Source organism: Channa argus, chromosome 5 (genome assembly GCF_033026475.1).
Source record: "Channa argus isolate prfri chromosome 5, Channa argus male v1.0, whole genome shotgun sequence".
NCBI classification, from domain to species: domain Eukaryota; kingdom Metazoa; phylum Chordata; class Actinopteri; order Anabantiformes; family Channidae; genus Channa; species Channa argus.
The window spans coordinates 7,098,036-7,113,097 of record NC_090201.1 but is presented as its reverse complement, the minus strand read 5'-3'; the positions used below and the strand labels follow the sequence as shown (position 1 = coordinate 7,113,097).

General features: G+C 41.6%; 1 protein-coding gene across 5 annotated transcripts in view; it reads left to right on the top strand.

The window, feature by feature from the left end:
* The first annotated feature begins 77 nt into the window (after positions 1-77).
* arhgap46a (Rho GTPase activating protein 46a) overlaps positions 78-15,062 on the top strand; it is a 30,664-nt gene continuing 15,679 nt past the window's right edge. The window contains exons 1-2 of one of the 5 annotated variants that reach the window (XM_067503739.1): positions 78-353; positions 11,323-11,829. In XM_067503739.1, coding sequence (XP_067359840.1) covers positions 340-353; positions 11,323-11,829 — 521 coding nt within the window. In that variant the 5' untranslated portion in view covers positions 78-339. Of the gene's footprint in view, positions 354-9,155; positions 10,423-10,497; positions 11,219-11,322; positions 11,830-15,062 lie in introns of those variants that run through there. The other 4 variants (XM_067503738.1, XM_067503737.1, XM_067503741.1 and 1 more) reach the window with 4 other exon arrangements.

The following is a 15,062-nucleotide window of genomic DNA, read 5'->3' as shown; positions in this document are numbered from 1 at the left end:
AGATGACATTTTACAACCGGGGGGTGAGAGTTCTGGCCACACAAGCGTCACACCTGTTTTGTTGAGCCACGATGCCACTAAATATTGTTTTGGTTCTATCTAGTCGTGCGGATCCAGGGTGGGGGCTGAGGAGGACAAGAGGTGGGGGTGCAGACTGGGTGACCCTCATCGCAACCCCATGACTCACGTGTAGAGGCGGAGACTCCTGATCGGATTCACCGCCGGAGGACGGTCCCGCATTCACCGCTCGGATAGTGCGCTCATTAAACCAGTCTTCTTCCAGGCATAATCAAAACACGGTTCTCTCGTTGTATCCGCCTTGTTTACAATGTGAATAAAATGGCCGGGACAAGGTAAGTGAACCCTCACTTTAATTAAAGAGCGAATTAAACTTTGACGGGGGAAAGTTTGCGAGCTCGCTCGTCTCGCTTTCACCCCAACGCCGAGCGCTCTCAGAGGGCAGCCAGCAGACGGTGAACAACTCCACGCTAGTTGACCCCGGGGGGGGGGGTCGTTTAACTCGTTTTGTGGTACTTTGCAGCGTTTGTTGGGGGTTTCAAACTTCACATGTTCGCCGAAGTTTGTAGCAACGAGGTAACGTCGCGTACACGATTAAAATGAGCCAGTAATGTGAAGCGAACAGGTTTTGTACTGACGTTAAGCGTTTGTTAACTGTTGCTAGGTTGTAGATCCAGCTTTGAGCGGTTCGAACGGCATTTACTATTTTGCAGCGCACTGTTGGGTTATTTATCTGTTGGAATGATCAGCAGTTTGACGCTTAAAGTGAAGTTTACCGAATTTATCAAATTTATTTTTCAAGTAGCGGGAGTTTGTTTGCTGAAAGTTAGAGGCTTCTTCGTAGGTCTCTCAATACCAGCCCCGTCGTTTGAAATGTTTCCCCCTAAGCTGGTTCACCATTTGGCTGAACTAATTAAAGCCTCTGGTGTGGTCGAGAGACAAGTAACCTAAATGGAAGGGAAGTGTTTCACAGCCCATTTGTCCCCAGTTTTACTGGTGGAAGGGAGCAGACTCTTTAAGAGCTCTAACTACTGGTCTGATTGGCACATGTTGAATTTCGTCTGCTTCTGCTTTGATTGCATACCCATTAAAACTTTGTTTAGCTAAACAGATGGTTTGCTTTTGCTCCCATTTTCCATTTAAAACCACTTGGATCTATAGCATAAACTACGTTGGTTCCTCTGGTGCTGTGGTTCCTTTGTATAGTTAAATCGGGATTGCTCGCCGGTTACGCTGAAGTTCCTAAACTTGTGTGTTATTATTCATCCTATGCATATATGTCTTATTGGGCAAACCACACCAAAGTGATTTCCTTGATGTCAGTTCCACTGTCTCCCTGCCAACTGAACTGTTGCTTTGGTACAACATGAATGGTGTTGGGTTTTGCAGACATGTTCAAATCTGTCTGTTCAGCACTACATCTTAATTTGTCACACTATCTTTATTTGTCCACCATGACATCCTAGACAAAGTAAGCAGGATGAAGAGACCGGATTGTGGCCCATTTGGTGTTGCTGCCTCAGAAAAGTTCTTTGTTTTATTTAGGCTTGTTAGTGTGTGGGGCAGAAATGACAATATGATGTTTTCCCACAGTTTACCTCGCAAACCCACAACACTATGCAAAAGAACACTCCATGCATCCTCCTAACAGGATGAATCAAAATTGCTTTTTTTTTTTTTTGTAAACCAAAAGAAGACAGGATGTTCATGCTAGAAAGGATTTGACAATGGACACGACACGTTTGTTTTCCCGCTGAGAGGACATGATTTTGAGCGTGTTCTCTGTTGATATTAGTCTGTTTTACTTTTTGGATTAATTTTTATAGACACATGGCCTCAATTCATATTTTCCAGCATTCATCTTTCATCTTTTTCTTTCCTACTTACTGTAATCAGGTTCACATCATTTTAACCCTCCCACTCACATTTTTCATCTGGCTTCTATTCTGTGTCCTGCCACAGTGACACTGTAATGAGGTCAACTTGATTTGCTCAAACACATTTCTCTTCACCTGTGCCTTTTCTAATATTTTGAACCTTCCCTGTGTAGGGATTAACAACCACTTAAACCTCCTAGCTCACTGTAAGTAAAACCTGATGCTAAAGAGTGCTGATTGTTACTCACAAGGATTATAGGGTATGATAACTTGGATTGGCCTCAAGGGTAAATGAGTCATGTGCTTCAAAGGAGTTTCACAAGTCTATTCAATTGTAGTGAACTGCCACTATGCAAAACCTACTCTAGATATAAACATAAAACCACATACAGTGAGTTCATTATGGTCAGAAGTGAAATGAATTGTAGTGAAAGAAATACAAAAAACCTGTAGCCATTAAAATGCACATTCATGCTTGTCTCCTCCTCTTACAGTCCAAACGTTTGTTGTTGATAAACTATTTTCTGTCCCTGTGCTGTTGATCCCCTGCGATGGCCTCCTGAATCATAATCCATCCTACTCCTCCCTTTGGGTCTGCAAAGACCCAGCATTAACATCTTCACCAGGCTTCCCTGCATTTGTAATCCTACACTGCCTGTCCTCTGCACCTTCACTTCCTCTAGTGAACAGTCAAGACCTTTCTGTTCCTGTGTGGCTCCTTGGCCAGCAGCTGACCCTCCCGTCACCCTGTAACTCCACTCGGGGAATAGACTCTAGCCTCATTTGTCATGTCAGCGGGGGTCGATTGGGGGGTGGGGTGGGGGTTGTGTGGTCAAACACAAAATGAAGTTACAAACTGCTGCTGGTGTTAGCCAAGCATGCAAGATACTGATGGAAAAACATTTTCATCATCATGTGGAAGACAAAGATAGACTGGTTTTTGCAACACCATGTGGAATGTCTTGTTTTTTCCCCCTTTATTAACATGTAAGTTGTGTGACCCTTATTGATGTGGCAGAACTGGACAATGAATATTTAGGTTTATCTAGCACAATTACATTCTGATAGGTCCAGTCATTTCTCTTTTTTTGGACCAGTGGCCCCATTGTTCCTCCTCTGACAGCTGGTTTACTGGGCAGAGAGGATGGCCTGTTTGTGGTAAACACCCTGATCCTGTCCTGCATATGTTCACGCTTGTCCACAGTCTGACCTGAAAAGTCCCCATATGCTCTTTGACCTCAACTAGAGAAAGGCGTGGATATTATGAAGGACACAGACTTCTGTTTCCTTGGCTCTACCTCTTAAAAGTGAATTTATTGAGTTTGTTGTTGAGTAGTGCCTCAGACAGACGGTGACTGTTCAGCAGAGTAGCAAAGGGGGCCGGAAGTTCCCAGCATTTCTGCTGAAAGCTGCAGCATTTGCGGTAGTAGGCAGAATGACAGGACAAGACAATACTCCATACATAAAACACAGAGTGCTGCCTCTCTGCGATTAGTCTGTAGGCAGATTATTGAGATTATTCACGAATGCCAATGCAAAAATGTTCTCCTGGAATTGGCATTGAGGTAGGGACCATTATCTCACATCTTATAGAGTTGGTGTTTTCCATTGGGGGAAAACATTTGTTGGCTGTTCAAGTAAATACATTCTCATGGGCCATGTAAAATCTGTGGCTGGAAAGAAGTATGGGAAAAAGCTGGTCATGCTGAAGGTGACAGGTGTGCACCCTTTTGAGATGTGATCTAATCTGGTACCAGTGAAGAAGGAAAACTGTGTTTAGTTCTGGATCATGGCAGCTGATGAAGGAGGTCACCTCAGAGCTTGTACACACATCCTAAACCTCTTTTAGCTCAGCTCTGATTAGCTGTATGAAGGAAGCACAGAGTTCTCATTGAATGAAGCCTGTTGATGGTACAATAGTCTGCATTGGTCTGTACCATCAAAGGCTTCAGAATAGGGTGCATTTCACAGGCTTTGTAATGTAAATGACTGTGTGAGTCATCACTGTGCATATTTGTCAACTAGGTAACCATCCTTTTTTTTTTTTTTTCTAGTCCTAGGGGAAACTTAAGTTCCACAAGAAACGAGATTGCAACGAAAACTACTATTTTTCTTATTTTTAATGCAATTAATCTGGCCATGTGCTTTTATTTGTTTCACATTTTTTAGTACAGTACAGTGTGTGTCGGGGGGAGAAAAAAATCCCCTTTGCCTGTTTGTTTTTTGTTTTTGTTTTTACCACTGCATAGTTTCAAACAGGTCTCGTGTCCAGAAGAATTTGTATGGGCCTAGTATATACTAAGTTAACTAAACCGGACTGTCTGGTTTAGGTGTGTACACTCACTTTAGTGTCTCAGAACTGATAAGCACACTGTTCTCAGGTTATACTAGTCAACATAAAAAAATTCATTTGAAGTTTATGTAGTGCGTGACTATAATGAGCTGATGACATTTTCCTGTTGCAGTCTCCCGCAGGAGAGTTATAGCACTTTTGATTGAAAACCTGTGTTGGTCTCAGAATTGTTGAAAACTCACAGGTAATTGTCTTCATTTTCCTACTACAGTAAGGTGTCAGTGGTGCAAGACTTTTCTTTTACATATGGGCACTTAATGTGCATTGTGCAGTATCTTACAGTTTTTGTTTTCAGTTCAGCATTGTCATAACCAAACTGTCACACCCAGTATCAACAGCTTGTAAGCGTCTTATGTTTGCAGGCCTTTTGGAGGTAAATCAGTTGACAGGGTGAGCTCCCCCGACACACGCTCTGTTCATCTTTATCCTCCTATCCTAGCGTCTCTCTGCCAGGCATGTGGCTGCCCGGCTGTTTAATCTTAGAGTCCTTTACCTTTCCTCTCCTCCTGGTAACGTGCCACACTAGCGGCCAGGATGAGTCACATAAGGTCAGCTCTATGATGGCCACAAACACATTTACCAATGTCAGGAATATGATGAGTGAGGAATGGCTACTGGCACATGCTGTGAAGGGGCTGGGGGTAAAAGCCAGAGAAAGGGTGTAGCAGACAGATAAAATATGAACCTGCTTGTGGCTATGTCCTCATCAATGTACATGTAATGTTTCCCGCAAAACTCAAGTTTAATTCAGGGCCAGCTTCCCCCGTGTTACCATGTTTTGTTTCGGCATATTTAGTCCCTCAGTGTGATTGGGTCTGGTATTCAAAGCACATAAATGGTAAAGCAAGAGATGCCTGTACATCATCCCAACTCCTGGCATTAAATCTATGAGTGTTCCTGTGGAAAATGGTTATGAACTCTCCTCACAGAAGTCTAATCCCGCCATAACAGACCAGTTAGTCCTTTTATGGAGGTTAGCTTGTTTGTAATTAAATGTACCACACAAAGACACACCGACCAATCGTGTGGTTGAGTCTTACTTTCCTCTAACCCCAGTGGCACAACAGGAACAGGAGGTGTTAAACAAAAGAGCCAAAGAATGTGCATATGACAGGTGTGGGGTTCTGTTCTGTCATGTGAAACTTGCACTTGTCCTGCACCCTCTGATTGTTCTGAACGCCTATGTGGGTGTGTGGAAACCTGCTCACACATCCTGCACAATGACAACCATTATACAGCTCGTCCTGTCTGTTTCAAATAGAAATCTACCTTTGTGAATTCTGAATTATGTTTATTTTTTTTAGAACCCCAGCAAACGAATGTCCTAGCTAAAGTATTTAAGAAAAAAGGTGGAAAGTGGAATTTAAACTTGTTTTATTTTTTTAGTGGGTCTGTTTATTGGTTTCAATGCAGTCTTGCTTTTGCACTGCTCTTGATGGAGTCAGACACATTAGAACTGCTGCCCTCTTTACCCAAGTAAATAGAACTGTGGCCACAGCACTCAACATGCCAGGTTTATGGTTACGCTCCATGTTAGTCACAGCTCCTGAACCTGCTGCCAAGCACTCAGTAGTGAGTCCATGTCCCTGCTTCTGTTTTACAATATTTAGATAAGCTAGTTGCCTAGCACCCATTTTGAATAGACTTTGTACATGCTTTATACATAATGAAATATGCTGCTTTTGGTAGATCAGACATTGCATCATATTGAGGCACAGGCCTCTGCTTGTCAGAGCAAATAAACTGTGGTTTCTCATTGTTGGTACGTTTATTAGGTTTGTACCTGTAGGCCTAGGTAAGTTTAAAAAAATAAAAAATTCTTCTTCAGTACCAACATCCTCTCTCTGAAGAGAGAGGATGTTTTATGGCTGCAAATAGGAAAGAGCATGTCTGTAAATATCCCAGCCAGGGTGGACTTTGGCACTTTTTCCCGTGCCTGATGAACAGAGTGCTAAGGTTTCCTAGATGAATGGCAGGCCTTGTGTGAGAACTCAGCCTGTCTTGGTCCACAAGGGACAGCCACAAGCAACAGCTCAGAATAATTTGTTGTTGGAAAAATGTAGGTTACCTTGTGCGAGTGAGAAATGATAAATGGGAGTTTAACTCTTGCTAGTTTTGTCTATTATCCAACCCTAACAAAGTAATGGACATTTGGCTCTGTGTGTGAAGATGTCCTATATGAAGCAAACAATTCAGCCATCTCTATATGATTAAACATTGCTGCAGTAGTTTAGTTTGTATTTGTGTGCCATGCAGAGAAAGCCTTTTCTTTTTTTTCTATATAGTTTATCATTTGGACAAAATCTGCAGCCACACTGGTATTTTACTTTGTTTGAAATTCAAAGCTGGACAATGACAGAAGGCTGCATGTTGCCCTATTTCTAGTGAATGCATTGTCCAGTCCTCCATGTTTATCACTGCTGGGAAAAGTGCCATTTACACTTTGGCATTGGCTTTAAACAATGGGGCAGATTCCATGAGCTATATTCTGTTGTTTCCCTAACTCTGGGAAACCGCTTTCAGTTCTACTTATTTTTGCAGCTGACTGCAAATTGTGGATGATAGATGATGTATTTCTCTTTTTGGATGGGACCTCTGGCACTAAGATGATTAAAGAATTGTGCTGGTGTGCACGTCTTTTTGTTTATCTGTTGGCACGTGTCAGTTTTGACCTCTTGGGCTCAGCAGCTTTTTTCAATGTCAAGCTTTATTTTTAGCTGCTGTGGAATAACCTCCACCCAAATAGGAGATTCTATGTGAAGAGTTAAAATGACATTGGATTTTATACTTTAGTTTCCTTATAGATCTGACCAGGCAAACTATAAACTCCTGTTTTGTTAACAAGAGCTCAATCAAACTGTACATTAAAAAAATCTCTGTAAGCTAAAATGCTTGAAAGGTTGTAGCACAAAGAGTGAAAAAAATACTAAATTATGTTGCTGGTATTCTTGTGTCAAGTAAATGCTTCTATTCATGAAAATATTTGTGGTGGAATGTGTAAAATTTAACTACTCCCCAACTCTTATACTCATGTGTTTACTTGCAGGTTTAGAACCACACAATTCTCTAACATGGGTCTCTGGCAAGTCTGCTTCAATTAGATTGACTTTCCCCAGAGGTAAACCAGGTGCTTTGTCCTGCAGACTGTGTCTGTAGCAAGTTAATTTTAGATCAATATAAAGTATTTCTATGCAAGTTAAACTCAGTTGAGCTGGTGCAGACTGCATTCCAAACCATTTATGAACATTTGCAGCCCCAGCTGCCTCAGCTGCACTATACTTTTATGTCTGCGTCTCTAGTCAGTGAATGGCCTTAAGCTGAGTAGGCTAAGGTTCATTTGTGTAGTATTTCAAACTGTAATATTTCACCAGAGTTGTGTAACAAGTATGGTCCTGCTCATTTCGATTTCAGTTGGTCCACTTCAGGCAAGGTAGGACTTTGCTTTTATTTTCCCACTCAGTCATCGTTGCAGACTAGTTGCTATGGACTTTTTCCTGACAGATCATATAGAAATCGCTTTGTATAAGACATACTCATGTAATGTACATGTCTCATACTTTTTGCATACTCGCCAAAAGCAGTGTTCCAGGAACAGTCCATGTTCCTGCTTATCTGGCCATGTCAACAGAGCCCAGCATGCTAACTGTCAGTTATGACTGGAGTTTATTTACCCAGAAGGAAGAGTCCTTATGCAACCATTACATCCTGTGCTGCAAAACTTGTCGGCCATGGTCTCCACAGTTGACCCTATAAACCTGGTTTTCTGTTCGGGTGTTCAGGTAACTGTGCATGTCAGAGTCTGTGCTTGTTTCACCAGCACTTACTGCTGCTGTGGAGTTTTGCGACTCAAAAAAAAAAAAAACCCCTAAGAGGCATACAAAGCCTTTACTTTATTTCATTCTGTGTTCACATGGGATTAGTTTATTTTGATTTGGATACAAACACTGCATTTATAGAGTGATGACAAACACGGGACGGAATAACATGGAAGGCAGCATCAAAGGATCAGTTTCTCAATGTGGGAAGGCCTAATTTGAAGGCTGAGAGTAACTAAAAGGACAAAGGCTGTGGTATGTGTGGGGTACTATTGACTGTTTGGCCTCTGCTTTGAATGCCCCGTTCTTTACTATAGCTTCCCACCCATTAAGTGTTGCAGACCTAATCAGTCTGAAAGTCATCTTCAATAGTTAGGCTTCAGTGTGGGGGCTCCCATTTTTGTGAGAAGTCAGAGCAAAATCACAATCAAAACCCTGCTATGCATAAAAACACAGATGCTAAAATTGTAAGACACATTTAGGTGTCTTCTCAAAATGTCCTCCTTCTGTCTTCTCATGTCATGCCACATACGTTGGCAACATTCTAAAAACACTGTACATGTTGAGCCCACTACAGTCAGGGCTGTTTGCCTGGTGTAAGGGATTGGACCAGATGGCTTCCCAGCACAGACAACTGGGACACATTGGTGGACACTAGGCCTTTTTTATGTGTTAAAGCAACTGTAGGTAGCCCAAGGCTGTTGCTGGCAGCACATGAAGATTAAGATTATAACTTTATAGTGAACTTAATGAACAGTTACGTTTAAGTTTGTCATGAGTTTATGGTTGAAACGTAGAACAGGTGTTGTTCCCAGTGAATTGTAGGGGTGAAACATTAACCCTGGCAGATTTAAATTAGAATGTTATCTCCATGATCAATGCCATGATACCTGATAGAGGTGGTAGTGGTGTTAATGTGATGTTGGCATAGGTGTGTTGCAACTGCAGCAGAGGCTGCAGGATTCTCGACTTTTGTTTTTCATGAGAGAAGAAAGATTCATATAATTTAATATACTAATTTATAAGCACTTGAAAATCCATTCATCATAAGAGTGTATTACATTACAATAGAAGCAGAAAAAATTGAATTGTCAAAGTTGTATTAATGTGAGCTCATGCATTTAGTAGTGCATAATAAAACATTCCATCTTAAAAGTGGGCAGTTGCTGCCTGTGGCCTCAGCAGCTGTAGGTGTGTTGCTAGCTAACAATGACTAGTATAAAAAATTAGCCTGATGTCATTTTATAGAGGAGCATAATCTCTGCAGCTTATCCTCAGAATGGATGTTTCTAATGCTTGTTCATTTGCTCGCCACAAGTAAACGTGATCTTTCGTTCGGCTTAACATCAAGTACATCTTCTCCTGTTCTGAAATACTCAATTATGTGTCACCCTCACTCTCCTCCATGTTTGTTGGTGTCACTACACTGCCTGCATCTGCACCAAATAAAAGCAAGTTGTCTCACACTAAAAAACAACTGTGATTTAGTACTAAACGTTATAGACGATAGAACATATAATATAGCAATAGACGTTTTACTATCACACAATGTATATCATCATATTGTACACCCTTACTATACCCAAAATATCTGTGATACCATTTTAATTGGTGACATTTTCCTGAGGGGTGTGTCTGTGTCTGTGTATGTATGTGTAAGAGCAAGGGAGAAAGAAAGCACAGTACTCTTATTCCACTGCCTTCCGTCAGGCAGCTTTCATGGGGAACAAGAGACTTGGCTGCAATTTCAAGTGCTCTTCCCACTATACAGAGCTTGTAGACAAAGCAGACGCGTTTCACATATAAAGCACAATTTAGTGCATTTTATAGTTCTTTGAGTTCTGTGATCTATTATTCCATGACTTTTCCTAATGTTTTCAATGTATGTTGTGGTATCCTTTTGGTATTGAGATATTTAACCTTGTGTTGTTATCAATAACAATAATCAATAATTTTGGTATCAACAGTACACCACACTTCTGTGTTTATTTCTAAGATCAGAGGTACACACATGTTGGATTTGGCACCAAATATAAATTTGTTGCTAATATGGGTATTTGGTGGACATTATAGGTTCTCTTGTCCATGGTAAGCTTTGTATTTCTTCTGATCATCACAGGTAGCCTGGACAGAAGGCTTGCATCACAAGCAACTGTGACAGGGAGAAGAATAGTGTTTCTGTGCTGAGAAAGCCGGGACAAAAAATCCAAGCCTGCTGTAGATTCTTGTGACACTAATTCCTTCCACACTGGCACTTTTCTCTCATAGAAACTATGCTTGAGTTGGGTGTGATACTAAGGAAAAGAAAGGGCTTAGCCTTGCCAGGACACTCAAGTGATCATTACAAGAGAAAAGAAGGGTGAGTTGTGATTTTCTGAATATTCTCAGTGCTTATGCTGGCTCTGATCTAGACTTCCACTTAGCCATGGGAAAGGGCTCTTACTGCCTGTTCACAGTGTTCCCACTGTGGATTTGCTGGCACAGTTGAGACTTGAATTAGGGAACTAGATCAAAAGGGACATAAGGAGCTCACTAAAGAATAAGATGATCTGGATTTATCAGCCTAACTAAGTTGTCAATGTATTTAATGATCAGGGTTTTATGTAGGTAACTATAGCACATACTATTACAAATGTAGTAATAATAATAATAATATCATATAAGGTCATATTATGCAATGGGAATATGCTACAGGTTTAGCTTAATACAGATAGTGTCCTATAACTACTACTAAAACTTAGTTCGTAGTGATATTGTGCGTTCTACTTTCCTGGAAACTGGGTTGTCTTTTTCTCTTGTTTCTCTCTCTGTTTTTCTCTTTTTATTGCACCTCCAGACTCCACTGTCCTTTATTGTCTGTGCGTATTGTGCTGAGCTGGCTGTTGTCACCCCATGATCGTAGTTAAGCTCTGTGGTGTTTGCGTTTGAAGCACTTAGAGCGTATGGTTCTTTTTGGTCCCTGCTGACTCCATGCATGGTTTCTTACTGAGCATGGCCACCTGTCTCCCTATTCAGGAAACGCATACACACCCATCACTCTTGCCGCTCAGTTGCTTACCAAGGACATGACATCACTGTACACACACACATAGATGGATACAAACAGTGTCGCTTTCTCCATATGGGCAAGTGGGCAAATTTGAGCATCTCTTTCTGTCAGTGTTAGTTGTTGAGTTAGTCTGCTAATTGTTAAATACTCTGTTTCCATGTTCAGCTTTAAATAACACTATTCCATTGGTCTTTGTTTCTTTTCAATTAGCTCTGACTGGGTGGAAATCCTGGAGCCACGCTCTCATGAACGTATGTATGTGAATTTGACCACTGGTGAGTGCGGCTGGGATCCTCCTCCAGGTGTTCCGGTTCGCCAGGCAGACGGCAACCAGTGGTGGGAGCTGTTTGACCCCCAAAGTAGCCGCTTCTACTATTACAACTCCACTGGTCGCCGCACAGTCTGGCATCGACCGGAGGGAGCCGATATTGTCCCCCTCTCCCAACTCCAAGCCATGAAGCGATGCAATGAGGCCAAGCAGGCTGCAGGGGGCATGGACAGGCACCCACAAGGGACCACTGGGAGCGTCAGCAGTGTGGGGAGCCAGAGACGCTGCATCCCTATGCCTGAGCAAAACTGTGACGACCCTGTCCCCAGACCCCTGGAGAGCAGCGAAGAGGCTGTCAACCCTGAGCTAGACCCATCACTGAACAGCACATCGCAGGGAGATGGAAGCAGCACAGAACACAGCGTAGAGAGCAGCAAGGACCCACAGAGGTAAGACTGACTAAACTTTAGTAGCATTTACAGTACGTCTGGAAAGGGAATCATGTCTAATCAGTAATGGTTTATAATACTAGGAGAAAAGTGGGGAGACATGATGGTCATCACAGCATGTGGCATAGGTTGTAATGGCTTTCAAATGTTTTTGCTATGAGAACTTGCAAGATTATTTAGATTTTTCACCACTTAGGCTGACTCAAATGGCTTTTTTTATTTTCATTTTCACTTATCTGAACATTCCATATGTCCCATTTCCATACTACTGCCTGTGAACCATGCTCTGCCATTTTTGCAAATCACTACCAAATGGGGAGAATGATCCGTTATATTGAAGACATGACATCCTTCCCCCTACTCGTGTTAGGGTTGATTGTGCACATTGGCCCCTAACACTAAGTCATTCAGAGACCCCATCATGTGCTTGACGTTGTGGCCTCGTCCAAACCACCATCTCTTCCCTTCAAGGCAGATTCCATACGTGCCACTTCTGTTTCCCCTGGCACAGAGCCACTGAGGCCGTCTTAGTGTCCTTCTGTGTGCTCAGCACTACCCTGCGTCGCTCTGCTCCAATGCTCATTTCATTTTCCTAAAACAAATCTAGGCCCCAGGCCATTAAGAGACTGTAACCCCTCTTATGGGAGTTTAAACGTGCATGCATGAGAGGCATGTGAAACCGTTATCTGTGGTTAATAACAAGTAGAACCACTACAGTCCAGATGCTTATAAACGAGGTGAACCCTGCTGATTTTCAGAGGCTCTGTTGCGGTGACACTGGCACATTTCCTCCAGGTTCTACTTGAGCTTCACGTTTGCTATTAGGTGGCCTCTCCTCTCACCCTCCAATGTTCTGGGAGTACATACAGGTGGAGAGAGGGAGCTAATTGTTTAGCCATAATTGATCAATATTGATATTACTGTACACCTTGTTGCATTGCCTCTGGTATGTTTGGGGAGTGTTGAAACACCCCAGAAGGTCTCACTTTACCTCAGTGACTCAACTTTACCAAGAACCTCTTCTTTCTTAAAATGAAAATTTGGAATAGCCACAGGGGTTTTAGGTTAGCGTCATTGTTCTCCAATATAGAACAGAGAAGTATTGGAGAGTTTCATTACAATATAATCTCTTCCATTTTTAAAAGGTGCTACGTCCACCATTACGTTTTCAGTTCTGTAGAATGATGGGGTATTACGTTGTTTCAGGTCGGCGGTTTGAGACACGTCTTGACATGTTCCTGTTTTCCTTTTTTTTCTACTCTTAGTTTTCAACAGGGATGGAGGGGAAAATTATAACTTATGACCTTTGAAAACAATGCTGTTCGTTGTGGAGATTGGACCATCCCATTTCTTCCAACACCAGTTTCCCTTTTTTGGGGCTATAAATATATCTGTTCATAGCAGATAGAAGAGTTTCCAGAGTTTTCACACAACACACCCTGTGTGTTATTGTAAGCACTAGCTGGTTGATGCCACTTCTATTCTCTCTAGTCTCTCCCTTTCCTTTCAAAGCTCGTACTGTATCTCTATTTGTCTATGTTCATGCTTATAGGAACTGTAGGCATCGGAGTACACATGTACATATGTCAGCTTGAGTGCCAAATCTGTTACTCATTGGCCAAGTCTTATCACATTTCCTGGGAATTTCTTGGTACTTTGAGCCTGTGGACTTCATCAGGGAAGTACCGTCCTCTCCAGGCATAAACATGTCTCTTACGTGTGGTTCCATTTACAGGAAGGTATGGCAAGCTGATCTGTCTGTTAGGTAGGAACTTGAGGCATTACAAATAATCTGGATTGTAACATCTCTATTGAATGTCACCCACCTTTGAATACTTGAGGGGGGTCTGTATGTTGTAATTAGCCAGGTAACATCTGTAGGGAGTTCACCATACATGGTGTATGTAATCCTGTCTTTAGAGGTGTGTGTGTGTGTGTGTGTGGTGACAAAAGTAAGGTGGAAGACCATCCAGAAGTGACCTGAAGTGGTTCACATTAAGGCCATGGCACTTTTTTTTGTCTTTTAGGTTGGCCTGGGCGTGTAATAAACCAATAAAAGGAACAAAGGCCCTCACTTAAACCCTAGTTGCCTCCCAGGGTCAAGTGAGAGCATACACTAAGCCGGAAGTCTAGGTATACTTAGTGGAAAAGAGCGCCAAATGATTTGTATGCGCTCTCTCTCATTTAGCCCTTTTAATGACATAGTGGTGCACCAGCATTCAAGCTAAGACAGTCACACTGACATTACATACTTTCATCTTGGCTTTCCGTATTGTTGGTTGTCTCTGGATTTATTTAAAAAGATTTTGAGAGCTTATACAGATTTTGGTATATTAATTACTAAATAATCTTGTCTCTTAGTTGTTCCATTGTTTGCCTTCTGCATTCCAGCCCTATGCTCTACCACTGAGCCACCAGGTCCCCTATGCTTGTTCAAAATAAAGTTGACAAAAAATAAGAAATTAAAAGATGAGTGAACACACATCTAATAATAATAGCTTTATTTATAAAGCACTTATCAAACAAAGTACAAAGTGCTGTAATGTAAAAGGGGAAATTCATAGCAAACCACGAGTAAAAAGGCTCTACTATGGTAAAAAAAGATAAATGAAATCTTTGCACCTGAAAGTGTGACGGATGCTTCACTGAGGCTGTGACTGAGGCTGTAATATTTATTTATTAATTTGCTATGTTTGTTTTTCAGTTGAATCATATCTATTTAAAGTTCCACAATCCAGTTAATCAGTAATCAAATTACATAATTGTGATCACAATGTTGAACCAAATAATTGCAATTCTAATTTTAGCGATAATCAAACAGCTCTAATGTTGGGCTTTATTTTAGTGTGATGAATGTTAGACAAGCTAACAGGCTACAACATCTGAATCCTCCCCCGAAGGTGATACAGGGCTAATGATAAAAACAGACATGAAAATTTCAGTTCATGTTTTGGTTTTGGTTTTTTGTTTGTTTTATAAGGAAATTCATATGCACAGCAAAAGTAGTAAAAGCCAAAACAAAACAGACTTCCCCTCTTCTTCGGATGACTATCTGGCCGTGAGTCATCTAGGAGAAATCATCAGTGGCTTTATTTAGGAAACATGGGGGAGTCTTATTAGGTAAATAAAGTTTTTAATGAGTCACACATTGTATGTTCACTGTGCGGGCAAAAGCCTCTCATGCTTTTCATCTCCCACCACTCTTAGGATGTAACATTTTTACAGACCCTTAA